Raw genomic sequence first — 25579 nt, forward strand, 5'->3', positions numbered from 1 at the left:
CCAGCAAAGTGCTCCATCACGTGCAGTAAAAATGCTCCCTCACCAGCCATATACGACCATTAAAAGCCTGTTATACTCTACAGGTGGGACCAAAAGTGAAGATGGGATGTATCCATAATCACAATGAACTTCAGTATACTTACTCTCTCATTCTCCAAGAAAGTCACAAGCCCAATACAGTGATATATTCATAGTGCAGTATGTTTATTAAAATAAGGAACAAACAGTAGAAAAGATATATACAATCACACTTAAAAAGGTGCCTGAGAAGCACCATCACAAATAGCCTTTGACAGTAACTGTGCACCGCTGCTTGCAATTGCCGTGACATCAAGGACTAACTGGAAGTAGTGACAGCAGTGCAGCCTCAATGCATTTTCATTCCATGCATCCTCAGGAAGCTTACGGGGGGGGGGGGGGGGGGTGATGTATCCTGGAAGCCAGTCCTTCTTGCTTCTCTGTTGCTTTTCCTATAATCTTATGTGGGAAGTTAATTCTCCCTCCCCATGTCTCGCCTTGAAGGCATGTCAAACCATTTTTGCTTTGCCTTATGGGTGGGGTCAGGACTGTTATCTATGACTGGATAGAGAAAAACAAACAGAGGGCGCACCTGCCTAGTGCATTACCTTAAAAGTATGTATTTTACATTCAATAAACATACTTTTAAGGTAATGCACTAGGCTGGTGCGCCCACGGTTTGTTTTTCTCTATTCAGTATATTTGGACTCCCCCGGTCCTTTTGAGGGCAGCAAGGCATGCATATCCCAAGAATTTCGTTGTGTGGTCCCACTGACATTGAGTCCATCCCTAAGCGCAGTAGTATCTGGGTTTTCCACTTCTACACTACTGTGACTATCTGCCTCCTCTTCCCTTGTGAACTGACCACTATTGTGTTTTCCCAAAGGGCGGTACCTCTGTGGGATTCCTTTTTCCTATTCTACCCTTCCCTGCCCGAGTCCGTTCTCTCAAAGGTGTCTGGGTTCGTGGCATTTTTTTAGCTTCAAGCATTTGTTTATTTTTCCAGGTTGCGGGACCACCACCTGATCCTTTGTTTATGTTTCCATAATGTTGCCATGTGGCTATTCAGACCTTTGCTGATGTATTATTTGGCCAACTGTCTGTTTAGGCCTGTTGCTGCTATTTTGTTGTTTACCCGTCAACTTGGGGACATCCTATGGTCTAAAAATCAATTCTTGTGTGATTTAAGATAATTGTAATTTTGACGTACATATAAATTCTACAGTATAGGACACAGATCCCTCCCTCTTTCTTTTGTGAACTCCTTACTGCTTGCTAACAGACAGGAGCCTTCATGGATCTGGTGGGGTTATATGCATGCACTGAGGGCTGTCTCAGCAAAGATTTTGCCAGTGTCCATTTATCTGAAGGTAGTGGCATATAACATATAGTCTAAGAATCCATTACAGAGTCTTGTACTGTACTCCAAGGTATGAAATTTACAGGTATGTAAAAATGTCTGTTTTTACATATTCACAGTATTTTGTTCCAACATGTTTTTTCATTTGTGATTTTGTGTTAGAATTCTCTGCGTTATTGAAAGCTTGTATTTTCTCTAGTATTAGTAGATCCATACATGTAACTTCTGCTTCCTTTTTTAGGTTTGTAGTACTTACCCAACTTGTCTGGTTGTGCCTAAAGAAGCCTCTGAAGCTACAATCATTGGAAGCTCAAAGTTCAGAAGTAGGGAACGGTTTCCCGTGTTGTCTTACTATTACAAAGAAAACAATGTGAGTCACATGCACTGAAAATATTGTGACACATAGATATGCACATGATAGAAAGGGAAGAATAGATTTCCTGATCCTGACAAAACAGGAAGCTGATATGAGTTATCAGTATTGCTTTGTGCAGAAATGAAACAGTGACAGTGAAATTGTGCTAAATGTAGAGAGTAACTCCACCGAAGTGCATTTTTTTTCACCCAGGGTGTGGCTTTGAAGTGTTGATAACTTAGGCAAATGCCTAGCTTCTGTAAGTGGCCTATGAATTCCCCATATATTATTGTCATTTTTCTACAATGTACTGGGAGCTCTACAGGAATCTCTTTTGAAAGGGGATGATGTACAGCACATCACAGAACATCAGCCGTGTTCTGAGTTCCTTTAGTGTGACAGCTTGTGCTTCTAGTCCAAGCAAATATGAGCTATAGACATGACAGGACACGTATTTCATTTTGCACGTTTTCTTCTGTAGCTCCAGATCAGCTGATGCATCTGCACACACACATTGTACACAGTACCTATGTGTTTTAGGCTTTAAAGGTGAACATTATGTGCGTTTTCAGAAACCATGGCAAAAACGTGGTATAGTAGAAAGTCTGTGGGACTGCTGGTAAATATTGAAGATACAGCTGTGCTGTGGACAAATTGTAGCACACCAGTGTGAATCCGACCTAAAGAGTGACGATGTGGATGAGAGGAGAGAGCGGAGCAATAACGCATCTGGTTTTCTGCCCTTTCATTGTCCAGTCAGCAGGCTGGGGGCATGTGCTTGTCCGAGGTGTTTTGCTGCTACAGATCATGTCTAGTATCTGACTCTCTGGCAGAGGTGTGTGGATCAAAGTGCTGGCTGATCAAAATGACAAATCCTTTAGCAAGTATATTTTTATTATAATTACTCAATTTTGCTTTATTTGCATTCAAATTGAGCAGTGCAAACCTAATTTCACATTGCTCAGTTTGAATCATCGGAGACTGTCCTATTTCCTGCAGGTATTGCTGCAGGAGAAGAGGCAGCTATTTTCCACTGCGTGACATATGAAGGATAGGCAGCAGTTAACCGAGGAAGAGTGCTGACTAATTGTTGTTACTGTCGGTGCTACAAGGTATTCTCCATCCCAAATGCTTTCATAGCTCTCCCTCCTAAGCAATATGTAATCTGCAGGCCTGCTAAATGTACTGGTAAAATGATCCTGTCATTATTTTAAAGTGCTGTTACCTGAAAAAAAATAAAAAGGCAGTATTACCGATGTTTTCCAGTACCTCTGTGCCAGCCATGGCTCTGTTCACTAGAACTGGCCCCTCAAAGTTCACTGGGAAACTGACACTTTCAGAAGTGTCAGTCTCCGTGGTTCCCTGCAGCTCTGTCTGGGTCCAGCCTATGACTTCACATCTCTGGGGGAGAGTCATAACATGAGATCAGAGAGCACCAAGGAAAATATTTGCTGCCTTGTTTTACAGGTAACACAGTACATTGTGAATGTACCATAAAAATAGTAAAAGTACAATAAAATCATCTCCTGGTCTGGCTGCCCTACTTTCTATTGCAAAAAATGCAGTCTAGGAGGATGGTTCACTGCAAAGGCTTTAGCTGGTAATGTGATGTAGTCATATGACACTGGGAGATTAGCTTTGCAGGTGTTACACAGGAAAGTACTATGGTGTCAGTCAGTGGATAGATTTTAAATTCTGATAGTTGGCTAGATTTAAGAGACTCATGTGGGAGCATCAGGAGAGTTATCTTAGGGTTAGATATATTCTCTGCAAAAGTGGCCAGTTTATGTGCTGTATCATACGCCTGCCTGCAACTTCATTATTGCGGCATAATGTGAACAGGAGGAGTTCCAGAGAGATAACCAAGAGCATAAGAAACAATCGGCAGTCTTGTCTGATACCATTACTTAGGTCAAAGAGAGGTGAAGTTATCCCACTAATACTAACTCAAGCAGTCAGTTGTTCATGTAAGACCATGATCCTGGATGGCATGTTGAGGTTCAAGCCTATGCATTGCAATGACATGAGCAGAAAGGACCAGTCTACAAACGTTGAACGCCTTTTCTGCATCAGTAGATAGACGTAAGGAAGGGTGTTTGTTTTGAAGCTAGGCGTAGTTTGTAAGTAGAATTGATTGTAGAAAGTTATCTTGCACTTCTCCTCCTTGAATAAAGCCCACTTGGTCTGGACTGATTCAAGAGGCTAGGAGCATTTTAGGCACGGGGATCTTAGCATATACAGTTTTTTTGTGATGATGCTGATCTGGTAAATTGTAACTTTGGCAAATGAGTGGGTCTTTCCATTCCTTTTGAAAAAAATGTGATGTGTACTAGTTTAGATTCTTGGAGAAAGCGGAATTCCATGGTTGACGGTTTTGGTTTAAGGAAGTGGGACAACAAAGTCTGTTCAAGTAGTTTGTAGTATTTGATCATATAGCCATCTGGGCCTGGACTTTTTCCATTAGGCATGCTCCAGATCTCTTTCTGAAATTCCTCCCCATATATCTTTCTCCATGGCCTCGATCACATCAGAGGTGATCTTGGCACTTTATAATTGAGATGTCTGCTCACCTATTATGTGGTGCAGTGCAGAACTTACTGTGCTCAATGTTCTGAAGAGCCTGAAAGTTGTGGACAAAGGGTTTCTATTTCTAATGTGAGGAATATATGTTGTAGCTCCTTGGTGTCTTAGTGCTGTGACTAAGAATTTTCCATATCTATTTCCAGCCACATGGTAGTTCTGAATATCAATATAGAACTGTTTTAAAGAGAGTCTATATGTAATTGTTTTAAAGAGAGTCGAAGCTCTGTAAATTCAGAAAATGACTTTTAGCCAGACTTTTTTTTGTGTAGTGTTTCCAGTCTGGTAATACATTTACTAAAGTGTGTTTCTGAGTCCTAAGTTGATGTTTTAATTTTGAGCCTTGGGCTATTAGCTTGTCATGTATGTAGGGTTTATGTCTCCCAAATTAAAAGGGGAGATATATGGCCGTTCTGCTTTTATTTGGAAGAGGATTGAAGGTCCAGCATCAGAGTCTAGGAATATAGGGTTATTCAAGAGAATTTTGTTCAATCTCTACTTATAGGGTCTGTGTATTGGCATATTCATGCTGATTGGTGCACGATTTGAATCGTGACAGAAATGACCGAAGGGAAATGAAAAAATGGTTGTCGGATACCAGATCTGGTTTAGCATAGAAAGGATGTACAGCAGAGTATTAAGTGAAACCTTTTCATGGTGGGATGCAGAGTTCTCTATATATCTAAAAGCTGTGTATGGTGTATTTGATCATGTTTAATTTAGAATAAGCAGTTGAAGAATGACTGGTGTCTGTTAGAGGGTTTTAGGCATCATGCCAATAAAATAAGGCCTCAACAGCTTTTCTCTGCACGCTCTGTGCTGCCGGGCCGCATTTCCCTGCATTCTATTAAACTGATTAAGAGTAGAAATCAAGAAGCCCTTCTGGTGTTGATTGGGGCAAAGTTTGCTATGGTTACTTCTGTTTCCTCTATAGTCTATTTAAAAGAGACATTTTGGCCCTACTTCTGTAGGTGTTTGAATGCATGGTTCTTGGTCTTAGAGGTGATGGGGCACCGACGCTGCATCCACCTAGGCGAGTATGTAGGTTTCTTTGATTCAAAACCTGCACTTCTCTTTTAAGAAAGAGACAGCTTCCCTCAGCATCTTACAGTTTTCTGTCGGGCATAAGTAGAACCAAACTTGGGAAGCCCACTGCTACTCCACAAGATTTCTGTTTGGGAGAACTGAAAAAGCCATCTGGAAATGTGTCCCTTGAATGTAAAATATTTTCCCTTTTGAGGCATTCCATTTTTTGGAAAAATGTATGCCTCTTAGCTGGGAAAGGCTAAGTTTCTTGCATTATAAGATATAATCCTATGTTATGGTTATAGTGCAAGAAAATATGCAAAACACAGTAAGAAATATCAAAGCTATATCCAGTACAGAGTTTTTTATGAAACAGAAGTAGCAAAATGTCTGAAGCTGTTAGCAAATAATTTTACCATAGCTGAAGTGCACTGCCCAAACAGGGAAAACAGGAGTGGAAGGCAAGGGAAAAACAAACAGGACAGGCCAGTGAAAAGGGTCATAGTTGCCACCATTGTTAAAGACAAGGTTCAAACGGTGTCCAGTGCAGTGGTTAAGATCTTGAAGAGCTCCTTCTTGGGTTACCAACCTCAGATCTAGGGCCCATTTGAGCGACCTACTGTCACACTGGTAGCATAGAGAAATCCAGTAGAACCAGATGATCAGATCATCATAGGACTGGTGAGACCTGAATATATAGTGTCATGCGAAAACCCTGAGTTCCTCGAGTTGATGCAGTATACAGTTCTTCCATTTATGGGTACGAAGATGAAAAAGAGAGATCGCCTGTGAAAAGTGGCTCACTCCTTGATTACAAAGCAGTAGGCTGCTTGGGAGCAGTGTTTTTTGGACTCTGTCAAGGTGGAGTTCAGTGGTGGAAGGTCTTTCCAGGACTGTATATAACCCTAACAGTGCTAGCTAGGTCAGGGTCTGTTGTAGTTTCAGGAAGATCTGCACAGATTGTTACCTATTTTCCTAATCATGTATTTTGAACGTGAGGGACCTAAGGTGGGTACTTTGTGTGTTTTATATTTTGCTGCAGTTACTGAATTGCCTGCACATATATTGCTTGAGTGTTTTCTTCATCTTCAGCTCTAGATATTAAAGGCTATAGATCCCTTTTCAATGAGAGATTTCAGATTATAGTGTCATTGTAAGGCATTGGATAGGTTTCGAGTAGAAGGAAATTACTGCTCTGGCCGACTTGCCTCCTTTTTCTCCCTAGAGTCAGATCCATATATAGAGAAGAGAAGTGCAGTGCTGCTATCTTCCCTCTCTGTACTTCCTGGGAATGCTGCTTTGGGATCTGCTGTTTCTTGTCTCGGAGGCTGCTCTGGAACTGCGCCTGTTTGTCTTACCAAGCATTGGGATTCTGAAGTTTTATACACTACTGCCTTATTGTGCCCTTATGTGCTGCAGCTGTTGTGGTGTGGAGGTTCCCTTTATACCAGGCATCACTAAATGGTGGACTGCGGTCCAGATTCAGACCCAGTAACAGTCCGATCCGGAACGCAGTCTTGCGTTTTCCTCAGTGTCCTTTGCTTGCTGCTGCCTCCATCTTCCTGAAGGAGGGGCACAACATTAGAGGTGCAGCAGGTCTGTCCCTTTTATAACATCACAGCACTCCCTTCCTCCCCTCTCCCCACAATGTCCTACCTTATTTATACAAGGCAGGGTGTATGGCACGTCTGGATATAGGGTGGGACTTTTCAAATTAGGAAGCGGGTGATTGGTTGCTATGTAATGGGGCAGTCCAAGCAATCATTCACCCACCTTTAACATGAAATGTCCCTCCCTTTGTCCAGATCTGCCATGCCTCCTGTCTTGTTATGAAAGCGATAGGCGTTTGTAGTATGGAGGGAGGACTGTGATGGGGGGGGGTTGTGATTAGATCTGTGATTGGGGTGGGGGGGGGGTCTGCGATGGTATTGTCTGTGATGGGGATGAGGGGTCTGTGATGCAGACACAATCTTGGCCATCATTCCTGTGATTCATAACGCCCATGTGCGAATGCAGCCTAAATGTCTTGTTTACATCTCTGCCTTTAAGACCATGAAAAGAATGGCTCTTTGTCTTTGTGTGGTGCCATTTTAAAATCCTGCTTGCAGTAATTTCAGTTTCCATCAAGCTTTCCTTCCACAGTAATGGTTCTGCATGTAAGCACAAAAGGTGAAATGGGGCTTTATGAAGTTGAGTTTTTTAGATCTAAGTACTTACAGGCAGATTCTTCAAATTCAGACTTCCTCCTTTAACAAAGTAATATGTAACTTCAGTTTGATTCCTTTGACTTGCAGCTGTTCCAGATGACTTGTCAGAGCAACTATACTATGCACTCTGCCTGTTTAAAGTTAATCATGAGCATTACATTTGAACATATTATCATAGTTAACCAAGTTAGTTTTGCCTGTACAGGTTTTTTTTCCTTTCACAATCTAAATTTTTTTGCTAATAGTGGGGGTTATTTAATGAAACTGGAGAGTCCAAAATCTGGTGTAGCTCTGCATGGAAACCAATCAGCTTCCAGGTTTTAGATTTTATTTATTTCAGGTACGGATATAGTGCTGTCAATTTACACAGCGCTATCAAAATATATTGTACATTCACATCAGTCCCTAACCCTCAAGGAGCATACAATCCAAGGTCCCTAACTCACATTCATACATACACATACTAGGGGCAATTTAGACAGGATCCAATTAACCTACCAGCATGTCTTTGGAGTGTGGGAGGAAACCAGAGTACCTGGAGAAAACCCATGCAGGCACAGGGAGAACATGCAAACTCCAGGAAGGTGGTGCCGTGGTTGGGATTCAAACCAACGACACTAGTACTGCCAGGCGAAAGTGCTACCCATTTATTGCCAAGGCTTAATTGAACAAGCTGAAGTTAGAAGCTGATTGGCTACCAAGCTGCACCAGATTCTGAGTTTTAGTAAATCTAGGAAGTACTATATGCAAAAAATAAACAGTTGTTGGTTAACTAGCAAATATTTGATTATATAAAGGACTAAAATAAATGTTTCAATAACATACATCTGTGACTAGATGTGTGTTATTTCAAATTTTTAATATATGAATTGGCTGGGGTGTCTCTCCTTTTCTGTGACTGTTTTTTGTTTTGATTAAAAGAAAAGTATATTGGGTTGTCATTGTTTGTTTTTATGTTAAAGTAGTTTTTGAGAGACTTTAACATTTTATAAACTTTCCCTTTGATTTTTTTTTGGTTTTAAATATTGAAGTTTACATATTAGTCACTAGAGAGAGAGGTCTTTGTGCAATTATTCTGCCTCTTTTCTCACCTGTTGAGATAAGCTATCAGACACACAGGAATGGCATTGTTTTCAACAATTACAAATTTGGTGTAGCATTGCAGTATAGAAAGCAGAGCCTGTATGCTGTGTTATGAGCAGGGGCGGACTGACCATTTGGAAACTCTGGCAGTGCCCGAGGGCCTGGGGTCAGTAGGGGGTCCCATGAGATGCCCCTGGTACCTTTTTCATAGGCTTTTTTGAGTTTGGGCAAGGACACAGGGGCCCCATGATCTCCTATTGCCTGGGGGCCCCATGAGTTGTCAGTCCGCCCCTGGTTATGAGCAAACATTTGTGACCCTGATTATAACATTATAAAATTGAAAAGACTGCACTTTTACATTTTTGCTTTTTCTCTCTTTTTCAGGCTGCAATTTGCCGATGTAGCCAGCCTCTCTCTGGCTTCAGTACTCGCTGTGTGGAAGATGAGAAGATGCTGGATATAATCAGTAAAGCCAACCCAGGAAGTCCCTTTATGTATGTTGTAGACACGAGGCCCAAGGTAGGATTTGTGTAGACTGTGTTGACGTTTGTGTCATTGTGATATTAGGAGAAACAGAACAGAGATGACCAAAATGAAGGGTCATTCATAAACTATAGCCTTGTCCCATGCAATTAAAATGTTAGTACAATATTACTGTTCGTTTTTGGGTTGTTTTCTAGTTATGCATCACTTCTACCCTTAATTTTTTTTTTCTTTTTTTCAACAAATTCTGCATACGGTATTTTTGTTGATGACCAGAGGTATCCCCTTTTGTGAATAAGTAAAATTGATATTTTAGACAGAAAATAAAAATAGTGCACAGTAAAGTATATAATACTGTACGCAGTGGATATAGAAAAGGATCACTCCCTTTAAAATCACATTTTGTTGCTTTGAATGAAGTGAAGACACACAATTTTTGTTTTATCCATCTGTATTTACTCAATGCAACGTATTATTATTATACAGTGGCAAAAGTTTGCGCAGCGCTTTACAACATGAACATCCAAGTGAAAGATATAACACCAACATGTTAGAAAAAAAAATTTAAGAATTCAAAAACAGAATCACCAAGTTAGAAAAAGGATCATCACTTTGTGTTTAGTGTTTTGTTGAACCACCTTTTGCTTTAATTACAGCTTTTAGTCTGTTGGGATATGTCTCTACTGACTTTGCAATATTTGCCCACTCTTCTTTACAGAACTGCTCAAGTTCATTTATATTTGATTGTGACCGTTTATGGACTGCAGTCTTGAAGTCCTTCCACAGATTTTCAATAGGCTTTAGGTCTGGGCTTTGACTAGGCTATGCGAGGACATGTACCTTTCGCCTTCAACCACTGTGTATTTGCTGCGTGCTTTGGGTCATTGTCATGTTGGAAGGTAAATTTTCTTCCCATTTCTTCCCATTGACAACTTTCTGGCAGGGAGCAGCAGATTTTCTGCAAGAATTTAACAGTAATTTGCCCCATCCATTTTTCCTTCTATCCTGACATATGCTGCTGTCCCTGCTGCAGAGAACCCCCCCCCCCCATAACAAGATATTACCTCCACCATGTAGGAATGGTGTTATTCCTGAATGTAGGAATGGTGTTATTGGTGAGCTGTATTGAATTTCGGCCAGACATATAGTTTAGTGCTGAGGCCAAATAATTTAATTTCAGTCTCATCTGACCATAATACCTTTTTCCATGCGACCTCAGAATCTTCAATGCACGTTTTGGCAAGGCTCAGCGGTGACTGCATGTGGCCTTTCTTGAGCAGTGGCTTTTTTCTTGCAACCCTCCCATTACAAGCCACATTTGTGATACTGTCATATGCATACAATAACCACTTTTTGTCATAAATTCTGCAACTTCTTCAGAGTGGTGTAGACCTCTTGCTAACCTCTCTGACCAGTTGCCGCCTGGCCCTTTTATCCAGTTTGGGGTGCCGTACTGATCCAGAGAGGGTCTGTTTTGTACCAAATACCTTCCACTTCTTAATACTAGAATTCATTGTGCTTCCAGTCATTGATAATTCCAGGCATTTAATTTTTTTTTTTTTATCCATCTCCTGACTTGTGCCTGTCCACAACTTTTCCCCAGAGATCTTTTGACAGTGTCTTGCATCCCCTAGTAGTTTGTTTGCTTCAGTTGCACTAGCAGGGACTGAAATGCTCCAGGAAAGCTCTTTTCATGCTGAGCTAATCAAAATGACCACAGCTGATCACAGTTGAAAGGCTTTGTGTGCCGTTGAGAAGCTGATTAGCTACAACTTACTGAGTTTACAAGAAATTTTTAGGAGGGGTCGATCCTTTTTCCTGCTCAGTAATTCTATCTTTTACTTGGATGTTATAAGTTGCACTGAGTAAATAAAACAAAAACTGTGTCTGTCTTCTTTTCAGGCTGCAAAGCAACAAAATGTGATTCATTTAAAGGGTGATTCTTTTCTATACCCACTGTGTGTGGTTGGGTTTTTTTGGATTAACTTTATAGCCCGCCAATGAATGGTAAGTGGGAAACAGTCACACTCATGTGGCAGTATTATGGTCAAGCTATGATCATTTTTTTGTGCCCGGAGTTCATATTGTTAAGCCTCGTACACACGATGAAAATGTCAGACGAATGATCGTCTTTTTTTTTTTTGCATGCTAGTCTCATATCGAAAATAAGTTACAAAAACTCTCATAAGACAGAATACAACATCTTGTGATAATGTATTGTATTCTTTCGTTCCGAGCATGTGCAGTCTTGGTCACTCAGTTGTTTACAGACAAATACTGTACTGATTAAATGAAAATCGTTTGTTCTGTTATCGTACGAGAACCGTTTTTGTTCTTGTCCCTTCAAATAATTTCTCGTGAACTGTCGTGATCGGCTCTTGTAAGCTGTGTGCTAATAATCAGATTATCGGACGATCGCTCCAAAAGCAGTATTTTTCATTCGATTTTCTCATCATACGTACTAGTCTTCAAAGTGCGTCAATTTGCAGTATTGTTACTGGCAGATATCACAAAGTGCTCCTGTCAAGAATGAGGACTGCTATTGTTGGCTGTATGGCTTCATTACTTTTGTATCAAAGACTCTGAGCAAGTATAAATAAATGAAAGTATGAGAGAGTCTGAATTCCTTATTCTTATCTACTTGTATTAGAGTCAGTGACTCAGATGTAATTAGTAGCTGTGTCATCTCTTCACCTGACCTGATTCAGGTCTATAAGCATTGCCAATTACGAGGAGATCGCACTCCTTGTCGAACATTTAATTTATTTTACATGAGCAGCGTGATCACTGCATTTCTGTGGCTTTGGGAGCTTCAGGAGCTTAGGAGGGGTAATCCCAGCACTGGGGCCATCAAGACATAAGAAGCCAGGGATCTTACTCACCAGTATACCTTTAGTCAGAATATCCCATAAAAAATATAATAGCAGTTTTTGCTACATTGTTAACTTTCAATTTGGAGCTGCCCACACAGTAACTCCTCTTCTCCAAAAGATTATACTCTTCTTCCGGGTTGAATCATGGCCAAAAAAAAAATAGAGTTCCACTTTAAAGCAATAGAAAAACAGCAGCACCCTATATAAAAGCAACTTAATACTTCCTTTTTTTTGACAAGTGATAAGTACTTTGCTCTTTTGAATGCTATCTGGGTGTTTTTGATAGTGTTTCTCCAACTGGGCACTGTGATTGCTCCCATGACCCCTACATTACTACTGTAGATTGTATCTTCAAGAGGACGAAGATTTAACACACTAGCTACTAGAAAAGTAAGTATTAAGCTGCTTATTTTGCAGAGTGCTGTCATTTTTTTTCTCTTTACTATGCCAACAGGGTTACTTTATTAGTATGCTTAGCAAGTCTGTGTGTTTGCACCAATTATTTGAATACTGAATTTTCTCAGATGACATTTTATCCAGCTTTGATAGAAGTAAAAGGTGCCTCTGTTTTATTTATGCAACGGTAAGAAGACAAAAAAAAGACTTGATTTAATTACTGGATAATATATTAACACACCAAATGGTAACATATTATCCTTGCTTTCAGCCGTTGGCAGGCTTCTGTTCTTGCCTACACACATCTGCCGTAGTCTGTTCTTGTGAGCTAAGAATAGCTTTGCATAAACCCCTAAACTACAGACTTGTGTTATATACTGTATGTACTGTACAATTTCTTTATGTCTCTTGGCCTTATTTGATCTAGCGGTTCATTCAGATCTAATGCCTCAGCTACAATTCTGTAAGCACACTCATATACACTATAATGGTGGTCAGTACATCGACAACAAAACTATATGAGAACTGCACATTCCTTCAGAACAATTGTGTGGATCTTCTTATGGTGTATAATGTCTGTGGCTAGACTAAGGTTCATTTCATCATAAAAAAATTAAACCTTTTAGCATGTGTTTGGTAGAGGGGACATTTAAGACTTCGGGCTCATGTACACTGCAGCTGATAAGCTCACGTTTAGGAGCTGTTCAGCGTTTTTTTCAGCAGCTCCTGAACTGTTTTCCTATGTGTCCATGTACACTGTCTTTTACAGTCGTTTACAGGCAGTTGTTTACAGTCGTTTTTTTTTAACTCAGAAAACTTGCGTTCAGCAGTAGATTTTATCAAAGTTTCAAACGCTTCTAAACGCGGTTAACACATTTATAAACATTTGAAAATTTTTTTTAACTCTTCCATTTCCAGATGCTGTCCACAGCCTTTTTTCATCAAGGTACTCAAATGGACAAAACACTGTACACAGGATATTCCTACCAAGCTTGTCACACACATTGTAATGACCAATTCACACCTCCGACCTCTCCCACCCTTGGAAACAAAAGATATATGTTAATGACCATTCACACCTCAAATTCCTCATGAAGACCCCCTGCCAGGTGGCCTTAATGACTCCACCAGACACCTTCCCACCCTTGGAAACAAAAGAAATGTTAATGAACAACTCACACCTAAGCTAATCTTAACACATACTGCTCTCTCTGCTTCTACTCTCTGTATTTCTCTGAAACAGTTTGAAATAGTTAATAATTTACCACTTTCCAGTGCATTCTGGGTATTTTGGAGGTTCTCCTGTACTTATCTTTAAAAAATGCTTTTAAACGCGGTATGCAAACATGTCAAAACTGAAGTTTTTTAACCTGCGTTTACCTGCTGTCAATTTCTGCTGTCAATTTCCAGTGTTCAAACGTGAGTTTATCAGTTGCAGTGTACATGAGCCCTTGTAGATGAGAACTGGACCAAAAACTGCTGCTACAAGTTAGAGGTGCAGTGCAATGCCGAAACCTAGCTGGCAAAAACTATAGCAGTGGTAAAATATGGCTGTTGACTTTAAAAGCAATCGGGTTGCATTTAATTTTGTAACATGGTCTGGAAAGATAAAATCTGAAATTGTGTTACAAGCAACAGATATACTTTTTTCGTTTCTAAAATGACTTTCCTGACTCCAGGGCAGGGTTGAAGTCCACCATGTCAGAGAGATATCCATCTGGCTGGATAGATGCATAGAATGATCCCGAGGGAGGATTGTCCTGTGTGTCTAAGATAAGGTTTTTGCCTTATCTTCCAGTAATATCTTATTTTGCCGTCCTTAAGACTTTTTTCTTCAGGGAGTTTCTGATACAAAACCCCCCTGAGTTGCTTTGGGATCTCAGCCTGATGTTCTCTGTACTTCAGATACCCCCCATCTTCCCCCATTCTTGTAAATAGGCTGTTTGTGTATCGCATAAGGATAACGAAGTCTTGGAACCAAGACCTTCCTATCTGTCCAGAAGGGTCTCTTTTCCAACTCAAGGATATTTAAGGATATTGTCCTCCCTTCTGTCTGTCCTGCTCCAAAGCACACCAAGCAGATTTACCTACCTTGCTTGGATGTGGTCAGGGCTGTCTGGATCTGCCTGCAGCCATGGCTTCTTTTCTCAAAGCTGAGCGGCTATTTGTCCTACCTGAAAGCTCTTGAAGATAACATCCTGCTTGCTGCTCCACTATTGCCAGGTGGATTAGACAACTTCCAAGGCATACACCCTTAATAAAAAAAAGATTCCTTATTTCCTGCCAGTGCTTATTTCACCAGTTTGCATTGTTGGTGTCTTTTGGACTTTCTAGCATTAAGCATATCTTTCCCTGATTTGCAAGGCTACCATCTAGTCCTCTGTTCACACGTTCTCTAGGTTTTGCCAGGTGAATGCTCAGGCCTGAGCAGACACAAGCTTTGGCTGCAAGCTATCCTCTAAGAAATTTTTGGTTTACTCAACCCTTGTTGTTTTTTTTTTTTTCGTGAGCTTGTATTCAGCCATCATTCCCTTTCCCCCAGTTTGCTATTTAGAGAGAGGCTTGTATTCAGTGCAAACAATACATTTTCTAAATTAAGAAGAATGAAGAGCCAATGACCCCTTTATCATCAGTGCACAAGCAGTGGAACTCGCAGCCAGAAGATCAAAGCTGACAGTGGAATGTGGCTTACTACAATGAAGATAACATCCCAGCAAGCCTCTGGATATAGTATACCAAAAATTCAACTGTAACTAAGCTGAACACTGCGCACGCACACGCACACGCACACACACAGTTTTTTTTTTCCCTTGTACTCAGCTTTAAGCTTGGATGATGTGTTAATTGTCTAACCAAATTTCAATTTGAACCCAACAGCTGAATGCAATGGCAAACAGGGCAGCAGGGAAGGGCTATGAAAATGAAGACAATTACCCCAACATTCATTTCCAGTTTATTGGGATTGAGAATATCCATGTGATGAGAGGAAGCCTGCAAAAACTCTTAGAGGGTATGCTTCTGCTTTTCTTTGTTTTTTTGTTTTTTTTCTGATCCTTATGCATGTATTAAAATAATGTTAACTCAGTTTAATGAGTGTTTGAAGAAACAGCTGATTTGTTGTCCATACCCAATCATATTCTTTGTTCATGTTTGCAATGTGATATGACATATTGGAAAGAAAATTTTGATTGAGACAAGGATGGAAAGTGTCCTCCCTTTCACTCTTCATCTTTTAAGCTCCTTCCTGGAAAGAGCGGAACCCTGGGAGGATTTTTGTCTGTTGAATGGAAGGGAACTGGGCCCAGTGGTCTTGGTAACGTTGAATGAAGGATGCCATTAAAGCCAGTCATAGATGGATCGAATCTTGGCTAGTTCAGCAGGGACAGGCCAAGATTCAATCCATCTAGGTGCAGGCTGGTTGTACCCTAGTAAACTTGGATAGAGCCAGCCTGTAGGATTTTTTACATGTAATTACTGCCAGCAGCTATAGCCTCTAGCAGTAATCCTGTTCTGCCAGTCGGGAAGGCTCTCCACTGGCAGATTGCAATAGCACTGCAGGAGGGATTGCCCCATCAACACTGTCTGTGTTGATGGCGGAATCGAGAGATTTTCTTTCCATCCACCCATGGTGGAAGGAAAGAAAATCAATTCGTCAATGGCTTGCCTTCTGCAAAGCACTCATCTGCAAAGGACTTAGTTGGTAGAAAACATGAATGAAAGTATAAAGTATATAACAGAGCTGAGGTTAGTTTGTACTTTTGCTCCATGTAACACAAATACTTTGCTTTCTAGGAGTGTGACTGAGCTTTGATAACAATCCAAAATAAATATATGTACAAAGTTATTGCAATGCAATAGTATTTTCTTGTTAGAGTCCATGATAGACAAAGAAAAATAAGACCTGTGCTTAGAGACTACAATGTGGATTAAAACATTTGCATAAAAAACAGTTTGAATCATAATTCTGTGAGTTAGCCTGCTTTGTCTAAACGTCACTAACTGATACCAGGTTGACTTTAATCTTCCATCAAGCTTAAATTTGTCATTAGTTTAGTTTTACCACATTAGATATATGGATTTATTTTGTAAAAAGTTGCAGTACATCATGGTAATCAACCATAATTCACTGTGCTCAGACCAGTACAGATAGATTGTGATTGGTTATTGGATTCTGAAGCTAAAGCTTATGAGGGCCTGCCTAAATGATCCAATGTGTATTTAAAGCAGAACTCCAGGGACTTGTGCTGTGTACAGACAAGATACTTCTGATGATGTTTATCCAAGGTCCGGATCACTGCTGTGTAAGGTAAAAATCATAGGTTTAGTTCATGAATATCTCAGTGCTTCAGGTATCAGAACTTTGAGCTCCCATCTGCTTGCACGTGTTTCTCCCTTGCCAGCTGAATCAGTGAGCCGTTGTTTTTTTCACCAGTGACACGGGTTATTGGAATGTTTTCCACAATGAGGGAGCAACCCATACAAAGCAGGTGTTTGTCCTTCCTGTGTTTTCTAGCGATCCTGTCGCTAGCAAATTCTTACTTACAACATGTTTACTAGTGCGACATGGGCCTTAGAGTGACCTAAACGATTTAAACATATTGTTGCATAGATTTGACATTCATTTCTAAAATAATAAATTGAAATGTAGAAATCCTTGAGTAGCAAATGGTCAAAAGTTTGACGATACAAAGGTAAAATGGGCATGTTTTCTTAAGTATGTTTCTGTTCTGTTTTAGCTTGTGAACAGAAGAATCCATCCATGAGTAGTTTCCTTACCATCCTTGAGAACTCTGGCTGGTTACGGCATATTAAAGCTGTAATGGATGCTTCAGTTTTTTTAGCGAAAGTAAGTAAAATTACTTACCCCATGTTCTTGGGCTGTGTGTACATATTTTGAACTCATTTGTACTTACAAATTGCAGGTTTATGTTGTATGCACTAGCAGTACAATGAGAGGGAAACAAATGGGAAACTCTTGGGTCTTGTTTAACTTTTAAAGAATAAGTTCACTTTTGACCATAAATAATAAATGCATACTTTTTTTGAAGGTAAAAAAATGTGCCTTTATTATTTTTTTGTTGCAGGATCCTGTAAACAATTACTGATCATTGGTGCCATGCAGGTCTCCTGCAGACCTGTCAATATGTCTGCTTTTACGGGCAAGCACGGGATGTACAGGCAAGCAGATATACTGACAGGAAGATTCAGTGAACTACCACGGCGCTGTGGTAGTTCATTGAGAAATACAAGCCAACAGCCGCTAAGGCTGAAGAACACTGTGAATGAATGATGCAGCCGTGTGGGCAATCTTTTTGAAAAGTGAGAACTTTTATAGGGAACTTCTCCCCTATCACAGGGAGGGGGGAATCAGGCAACGGCTGTAGAATTGGTAACATGTTACATGTTTGTCTCCCCCCCCCCCCCCCCCCCCCCCTACAAATGGGTGGAACATGTAACATGTTCCCAAAGGTGAGCATATCTTTTAACTGAACGCTACACAGTTTCTATAGAACTGTGAAAATAGAACAGCTAGAAATGGAACCACGTGAAGAGGGTAACTCCTGTTTTTATTTATCATAGTGTTTTGCTGTGTGCATTAGCAGGTTATTAAATATATAGTGCAGCGCTGGTATATTAATTAAAAATGAACATAATTAGTACAGGTAAAATAGTTCATAAAGTCCTTCCACAGTAAAGTGATCATAGATATGTGAAGGTCTCCTCCTTATTAGGTGACTGGTATCAAACAAAAAATGCGCACTCACCGACCGCACATTTTAAATGCGCATGTGTACACTCTTATGCGGGTGACCAGCCAGGCATGCAGATCCTAAAGACACATAGACCATCCCTCTCAAATACTGACATCGGCCTTGGGTGCAGTGATATACCTCCAGGTACAGAGAGCCCTCTCGCTCCAAATGATAGGTAGGCAGGGGTCCCCCTCCTGGCTCCAGGTACCCCAGAAATGGTAGATGCAGATCTGAAACCCTCCAGCAAGAGGGTCAAAGAAAAGAGGGAATGCCAATAGTGTAGTAGGTTCAAGAACTTTATTGGATCAACAGTAGTTAAGCCAGGGTTACATGTGCACACAAATACCATTAGCCATCAAGCAGACTGGTACATATGAAAGATAAAAACATGTACTAACCCGGCGAGGATCAGAGACCACCGGACCTCCTCGTGGTCCCAGTGGTCAGGAAGTCACACTTGCTACTGGCTCCTCCTGAGGCCTTTCGTGCTACAGCACTTCATCAGAGGGTTGGATGCCCTGCCTACCTATCATTTGGAGCGAGAGGGCTCTCTGTACCTGGAGGTATATCACTGCACCCAAGGCCGATGTCAGTATTTGAGAGGGATGGTCTATGTGTCTTTAGGATCTGCATGCCTGGCTGGTCACCCGCATAAGAGTGTACACATGCGCATTTAAAATGTGCGGTCAGTGAGTGCGCATTTTTTCTGTTTGATACCAGTCACCTAATAAGGAGGAGACCTTCACATATCTATGATCACTTTACTGTGGAAGGACTTTATGAACTATTTTACCTGTACTAATTGTTCATTTTTAATTAATATACCAGCGCTGCACTATATATTTAATATTCTTGTTTAAGGTCCAGTGATTCCTTGGAGTGTTTCAGCAGCTGATTTTTGAGCGCTCGCTTTACTTTTATTGCATTAGCAGGTTACATTGTGTGATGAAAGCTTTGTGGATAGAAAAATATCCAGCCACTTCTCTTCTTGATTATATTTTTAATTGCAAGTGCAGGTTTTAGGTGCAGAGGAATGTATGTTTTCTTTATTATGGCCTGCCCAGCACCATTATGTTCATAGTTGTGTATTGTACTCTTAACTGAAACTTGCACTGAAATATGTAGACTGTAATTGCTACGTATCTTCTAAGAATTTTAGCTGTCATGCTGATTTATTGTTTCAGGACTTTCAGTCACTGACTCAGCATGTGTATGCAGATCAGGTGTTCTGACTTCACTTGCTGCATACTTTTTCCAGGGCAGTGACTCATTAAATATTAAACCCAATAATAGCCAGACAATTAGCTATTCTTAGAAAAAAGGAGGATAGTGACAGCCCATATATACAGTAGTATAGACTTGTATACATGCTTATGCATGCACGGGGACTGGTGATAAAAAAAATAATTGCATGTCTGTATGCATGAGGATGTCAGAATACAAAGCAATATGGATGTAAACTTTGGGCAGGACAGAGAAGTAAAAAATATATTTGTCTGCATTTTAGGTCAATACTTGTATTCATAACTTTGGCCCAGGGATTGAGCAAAGGTTACCGTGTTTTGTTTAGAACTATAGTTCCACGTTAAAGTGAATCTGTGCTTTGCCCATGCAGAGCGAAGCATTTGGTTCACTTAAATGCACACGTCCAGAGACGCATTTAGTTTCCTTCTTTTCCTTCCCTCTACTCAGTTCAGCATCCAGGAGTGAATGGAAAGTCCCAATGTAAGCTACGAGTCATGAGAAGTAGTTATACAGAGCTTTTCACCCCCCATGCTATGTCACCGATTGGCCGAGCACTGTAACAATGCTCTTCTATGCCCTGTTATTTCCTTTGGTACTTTGCACTATGTGGAGTACTTGGGTATCAATGGAAAGGCAAGCATATGCTGCTGGGAATATCACCTCTGTCTCTATAGACCATAAATCAATAACAAATTCAGCACAGCAATAAACATAATTATAGTGCTAACATATTAAATGTGCGTATATAAATAGTGAAAACAGAAACTGTGCCAGTGACAATCAATGTGTGCTTCACTGAATGTCTTACCAATGCATACACATAGGTGTGCCCATAGAACTGCACATAGCCAGTGTTGAAATTGAATAGTGCACACAAATACCAAATAAAATGTCCCTAATAGTGGACTTTCCCTTTAAATCTAAATATCTTCACGTGAAGTTGTGTGGTATATCTCCTTTAGATCGCGATCCAAATACACCAGCAGCGAGTGTCTTATAAATGTGGTCTCAAAAAATGGTGAACCGTCCCTTTAAATCTGCTGTACTTCAAGTGGACCAGTGTAAACACACTACTGCATTAACATATACGGTGCTCCTGTGTCACCCCTTAGTGCTCATCCACCTCCAACATTCTATTGTGCTCACCTCCAAGATTGACCCATAATGACAGGTCAAACTGCGCTTTTCCCTTTAACCCAGGAAGGTATACTGGTACACAGATCACCGTTAGCCAGCACTTTTAAATCTCTCCAGATCGCTTCACATCCATGTGAAAAGAATGCTCAATATAGTATAGTATTGCCAATAAAGACAGCCTTTATTAAAATAATCTCGTAAACTCACATTTAAAAGTGTCGTCCTGGGACAATACAGGGTTAAAACTGATGAAGTAACATGACGTAACGTGATGGTCTTTAGAACGCCCTGTGGGTGGGGCGAAACGTGTTGACGCACTTCCGGCCCACCGTCATTCTGGTTAACGTCACGTCCGGTGTTTGGAACGCACGCCGGCTTATGCGGTTCAAGCGGCCATCTTGGAGGGGGAAGGCTGTTCATCCTCTGCAGTGACTATATAAGTGTGAGATCCCTATATCTACATTCTGGAAATTGGTTATCTTGAAGCCATTGAGGCTATTAAACAAGGCTTTTAATTTTATTTAAACATGTGAGTGGCCTTATTCTATCTTTATATTCTATATGGAGTGGCAGTATTACACTATGTAGTTTTTTTTTTTTCTCTGCACACTATTGAGGAATCCATGGAGAAATAGAGTGGAGACGATTGCTATACCATAGCAGGGTGAAGAAGGAGATTTGAGTTCCTTTGGAGGGGATTATAGGATCCCTTATATCCTATAAGGCTCACTACTCACCTCCATCTGGTGAGTGCGGTCAACATTATTTCTCACGTGGTGGATAGGTGGAAGCACATTTGGAATATTTAAAAATTTTTTGATTTTATTATTGGTGTTGTTGGAATAAGGATATATATATATATAACAATTCAATTTTAGCATTGGTTATGTGCAGTTCTATGGGCACACCTATGTGTATGCATTGGTAAGACATTTGGTGAAGCACACATGGATTGTCACTGGCACAGTTTCTGTTTTCACTATTTATATATGCACATTTAATATTTTAGTACTATATTTATGTTTATTGCTGCGCTGCCTTTTTTATTGATTTATGGTTTACATGTGGGAACACATTATATGCTAGCCGCACAATTTTTCTTAGGAGGTTTATTGCGCTGAGGGTTCTCTATACACATTTGTCTCTATAGACATTGTTGAGAAATGCAGCTTCAGTTAACATAGGAGGCACTGAAATTACAGTTCATTTCTCATTTACTTTTTGTTGAGTGCATAATATTGGCACTCAGCCAGCATTCTATTGTAGACAAACACCAATTGCTGCTAGAACCTCATATTAGAATCATTAATTACTTCACTTTACAAGTAACCTGGGAGGTCTGTTTTAAATATTTTTTTTTACTGCTTATTAATGTGTAAAAATGTTAACATCCATAGTCTGGGCACAGGTGCACTTTAAGAATGACTTCCTTACCTACTGTCTTTTGGATTTGTGCCTCCTGTTATTTAGAGCAGCTTTTTTCAATTAGGGTGCTTCAGGTTTCTTCAGGGGTGCCTTGGCAAAATGCCTAAAAATGGCCCAGAAATTGTATACAAGCCAGCGGGTGGATCAAGCCTGCCTTTTAGTTACACAAAGCTAAAGGTTTTGCTTGTGCATCACTACAACTTTGTAGCCTGCTGGTGTCCTAACAACCATTGATGTCATGGGTTGATAAGGAGGACATCGGATGCACAGAATGCTTGTTTTCCCCTCCCCATCCGCACCAGATCACATTTAGCTTATTGAGGGAGAGAAACTGAGGATGAAGAGAAACAATGGAATACTAGTCAGTGTGAAAAGATGTATTGCCTTTGGAAGAATAAATCACCTAACATTGGATGTCCAACAAGTGTGGATGATGATGCATTGTGTAAAACTATTCATTTAGTTTTTTTTTACATTTTACAATGGGTTGCTTTAAGATGATGTATCACTTTACAGGGTGCCTTGACTAAGAAAAGGTTGAGAAACACTGATTTTAGATGATAGAATTGTGATATTTTCATTTTAATGTAATCGCAAATAAATCCATGATATGTGGATAAACCACCCGCTTTATATGACTTTATCTACATGATGTGAAATCCAATTATTAGAGAAACAAAAAATAAGGGGGTTGTGACGTCATTTCCATGTATTACAAAGGTTTAAGATGAGATTCAACCTTGTTATTAAAATAGAAAAGAAAAAAACAAACACTAATTTTTTACCTTCTTCCTGGCAGGCAGTAAGGGATGATAATGCCAGTGTGTTGGTACACTGTTCAGATGGCTGGGATCGCACAGCACAAGTGTGTTCGCTCGCTAGCATACTCCTGGATCCATTTTACAGAACTATAAAAGGATTCATGGTGAGGACAAGTCATGAGCTCCAACTTGAATATGTTGAAATACAATGTAATGCTGGGGTTTCTTTTTCATTCATTGAGGGACACAGGAATTCAGTATATACTGCCACCTACAGGAGGATTTGGACATGGACAAACAAAAAAGCAGTGTCAGTCTGGTAAAACCCCTCCTACCTCCAGCATGCATTAGTCTTTTTCTAGTGTTTTAAGATAGTGCATGCTTTTTCTCTGCTGATATAAATTATTAATGTACCCATTTTTAAGCTATTTTTTCTTCAGGCAAGATTACTTTTTTCATATATCAATATTTATTTCAAGTTGCTTGAGCTGGTCTCTGTATGCAGCTATCCGGATCAGTATATCCTCAGAAATACATTTAGAGGCCTTATCTGGGCCACTGAACTGGATTATTGCTGCACCTTGTCTCTAAAGATTCCTTTTGTAAGAAGGCCTTGCAGGCTAAGCACATAGAGCTATCAAATTAGTAAGACCATTGGGTGTAATTTACAAATTCCTGATTTCTGCTTCACCTGTTGGGTGGAATGTCATGCATTCTGCACTCCCGTCATTCTGTGTTGAGGAACCTTCCCGCTGCTACTCTTTTTTGCAAATGGTTTATCCTCGATTGGTCCCTGCTGCCCACCTACAATCTACCTGTATACATACGGCCACTTGTACCTCTCCTGGTTCGTGATTACCCAAGTCATAGCCTTGTACCCTGAGCTATGTGTCATGCAGCACAACATGTCTGATTTTAGACATTAGAGGAATATTCCAGTGTACTGGGTACCTCCAGCTTATGATCCGTGAATGAGTCCGGTGCTCTGTGTAGTGTACTTCCTGAATGGCTGGACACTGACAGCCTAGATCAGTGGTTGTCAACCTATGAGCTAAAGGAAATGAGGGTCTGGACATGCTTGATTTTTGGCTCAGGATATGTTACAGCAGACAGTACAAAACTGGGAACGTGTTACATGAGGCTAGTAGAGATCAATGATATTACCTCAATGTTTCCACTATAGACTGCTGAGGTCCAAGGGCTGCACATCAGAAATTGACAGGGAGCAAAATTTTCTCCCAATGTGGCAAATGTATTCATGTCAAAATGGGAGTCAGAACATATATTTAAAGAGAGACTACCCCAACTCAGATGTCACAAAAGTTTTATAGACTTGATTTTGCTTATATGGGAGGGAGATTTTTAGTTTAGGATAAAGAATAATAAGAACATCTACCTGTCATGGTAACAGCATATTACGTCTATTGAATTCTTGATTTGATTTGCTTGACTTGCCGAGATCTATGATTGGCAACATGCTTTGAAATATACTGAGATGCCGATGTGTTTGTTTTAAACTCTTGACTTCCGGAAGATTTACCCCTACGTGACAGGCCATTTTTTTAACTGCTTCACTTTAACTGACAATTGCATGGTTATGCAGCGCTGTATATAAATGAAATTTGTTAATTTTTTTCTCACACAAAGAGCTTTCTTTTTGTGGTATATGGGGTTTTGCGCTATGAACAAAATAAAAGCTTGATAATTTTGAAAATAAAATTTTTTTTTACAGTCTGCTGTAAAACATATTCAATAAAAAAAAAAGTTTTAAATCTTTCTTCATAAATATAGGCCAATGTGTATTCTGCTACATATTTTGTTAATAAAAAATTAAAATAACCATATATTGATTGGTTTGTGGAATTTTAATTCATTTTTTTATACTAGTAATGGTAGCTATCAGCAACTTATAGTGGGACTGCGATATTGCGGAAGACAATCTGACACTAACTGACACTTTTGTGGGAACCAGTGATGCTAATCAGTGATCACTGCTAAAAATATACTCTGTCAGTATACTAATGATACTGGCTGGGAAGGTGTTAAACATCTAGGGCCATCAAACAGGTTTACTGTGTGCCTAGCCAGTGTTTATATGTACACAGTGTGGTGTTTTTTCTAAGGGATGTGCTGGATTTTATTCCCTGCTTTACAGGGAAACAAAATGTAGCACATCACCGCTGATGGGACACAGCTCTGCCTTGTTCTGTCTCTCTCCTCACCGATCACTGTGTGCCGGCAGTCATCCATTGGCTAGCACATGCTGATCAGCTTCTGCTGTGACTAATCACAGCATATGCAGCACGCCAAGAGCACGCACCCCGTCAACCAGGAAGTGCAAAATCACTTAAATATCTTGATTTTGCACAGAGTGGCTGCCCTATATTAGTACATCTGCTATAGGGCAGTCCTGAACTGGTTAAAATGTGAGTGCGATTTTATTGCTTTATTCAATTAAAAGGTATTCCATGAGCCCTATGGAGGCTTTTTGTATCCAACTATGAGCTACAGTGTACCTTGAGGTGCGGGTGGAGAAAGAAGCTGCCTGCTGATATGCTGTGTTTGACCTCTTCTAAAAACTGAGATCCATCCCAATAGGTGAGGGTACACCTGATCACTCTGGTGCATTGAGTGAAACACTAGCAAGTGGTTTTCCTTGACACAAAATTAAGTTTGCTTACATCTGCACTCTCAGCTGGGATTTAGCAGACTTTGTGATGTAGAATTTTTCATCATTTTTGGCTTGGCACAGGATTTTTATTTAAGGTTGTTGCACTAACCAGCTTATAGTGAGCTTTGCGTTTTTTCAGCACACGGTTATTTTAATATTTTGATTTTTTTAATATATGTTCTATGATTCAAGAAAATAACTTTTTT

The 25579-nt window shown here is 40.1% G+C and overlaps 1 protein-coding gene across 1 annotated transcript in view; it reads left to right on the forward strand.

The window, feature by feature from the left end:
* MTMR8 (myotubularin related protein 8) overlaps nt 1-25579 on the forward strand; it is an 83162-nt gene that overhangs the window by 18363 nt on the left and 39220 nt on the right. Inside the window, exons 5-9 of the mRNA XM_089685186.1 lie at nt 1620-1748; nt 9014-9148; nt 15259-15391; nt 17118-17227; nt 22741-22866. Coding sequence (XP_089541312.1) covers nt 1620-1748; nt 9014-9148; nt 15259-15391; nt 17118-17227; nt 22741-22866 — 633 coding nt within the window. The remainder of the gene's footprint in view (nt 1-1619; nt 1749-9013; nt 9149-15258; nt 15392-17117; nt 17228-22740; nt 22867-25579) is intronic.

The sequence above is a fragment of the Staurois parvus genome, unplaced genomic scaffold (genome assembly GCF_062004578.1).
Source record: "Staurois parvus isolate SC_StPar_1 unplaced genomic scaffold, SC_StPar_1.0 ptg000365l, whole genome shotgun sequence".
Taxonomy (NCBI): Eukaryota; Metazoa; Chordata; class Amphibia; order Anura; family Ranidae; genus Staurois; species Staurois parvus.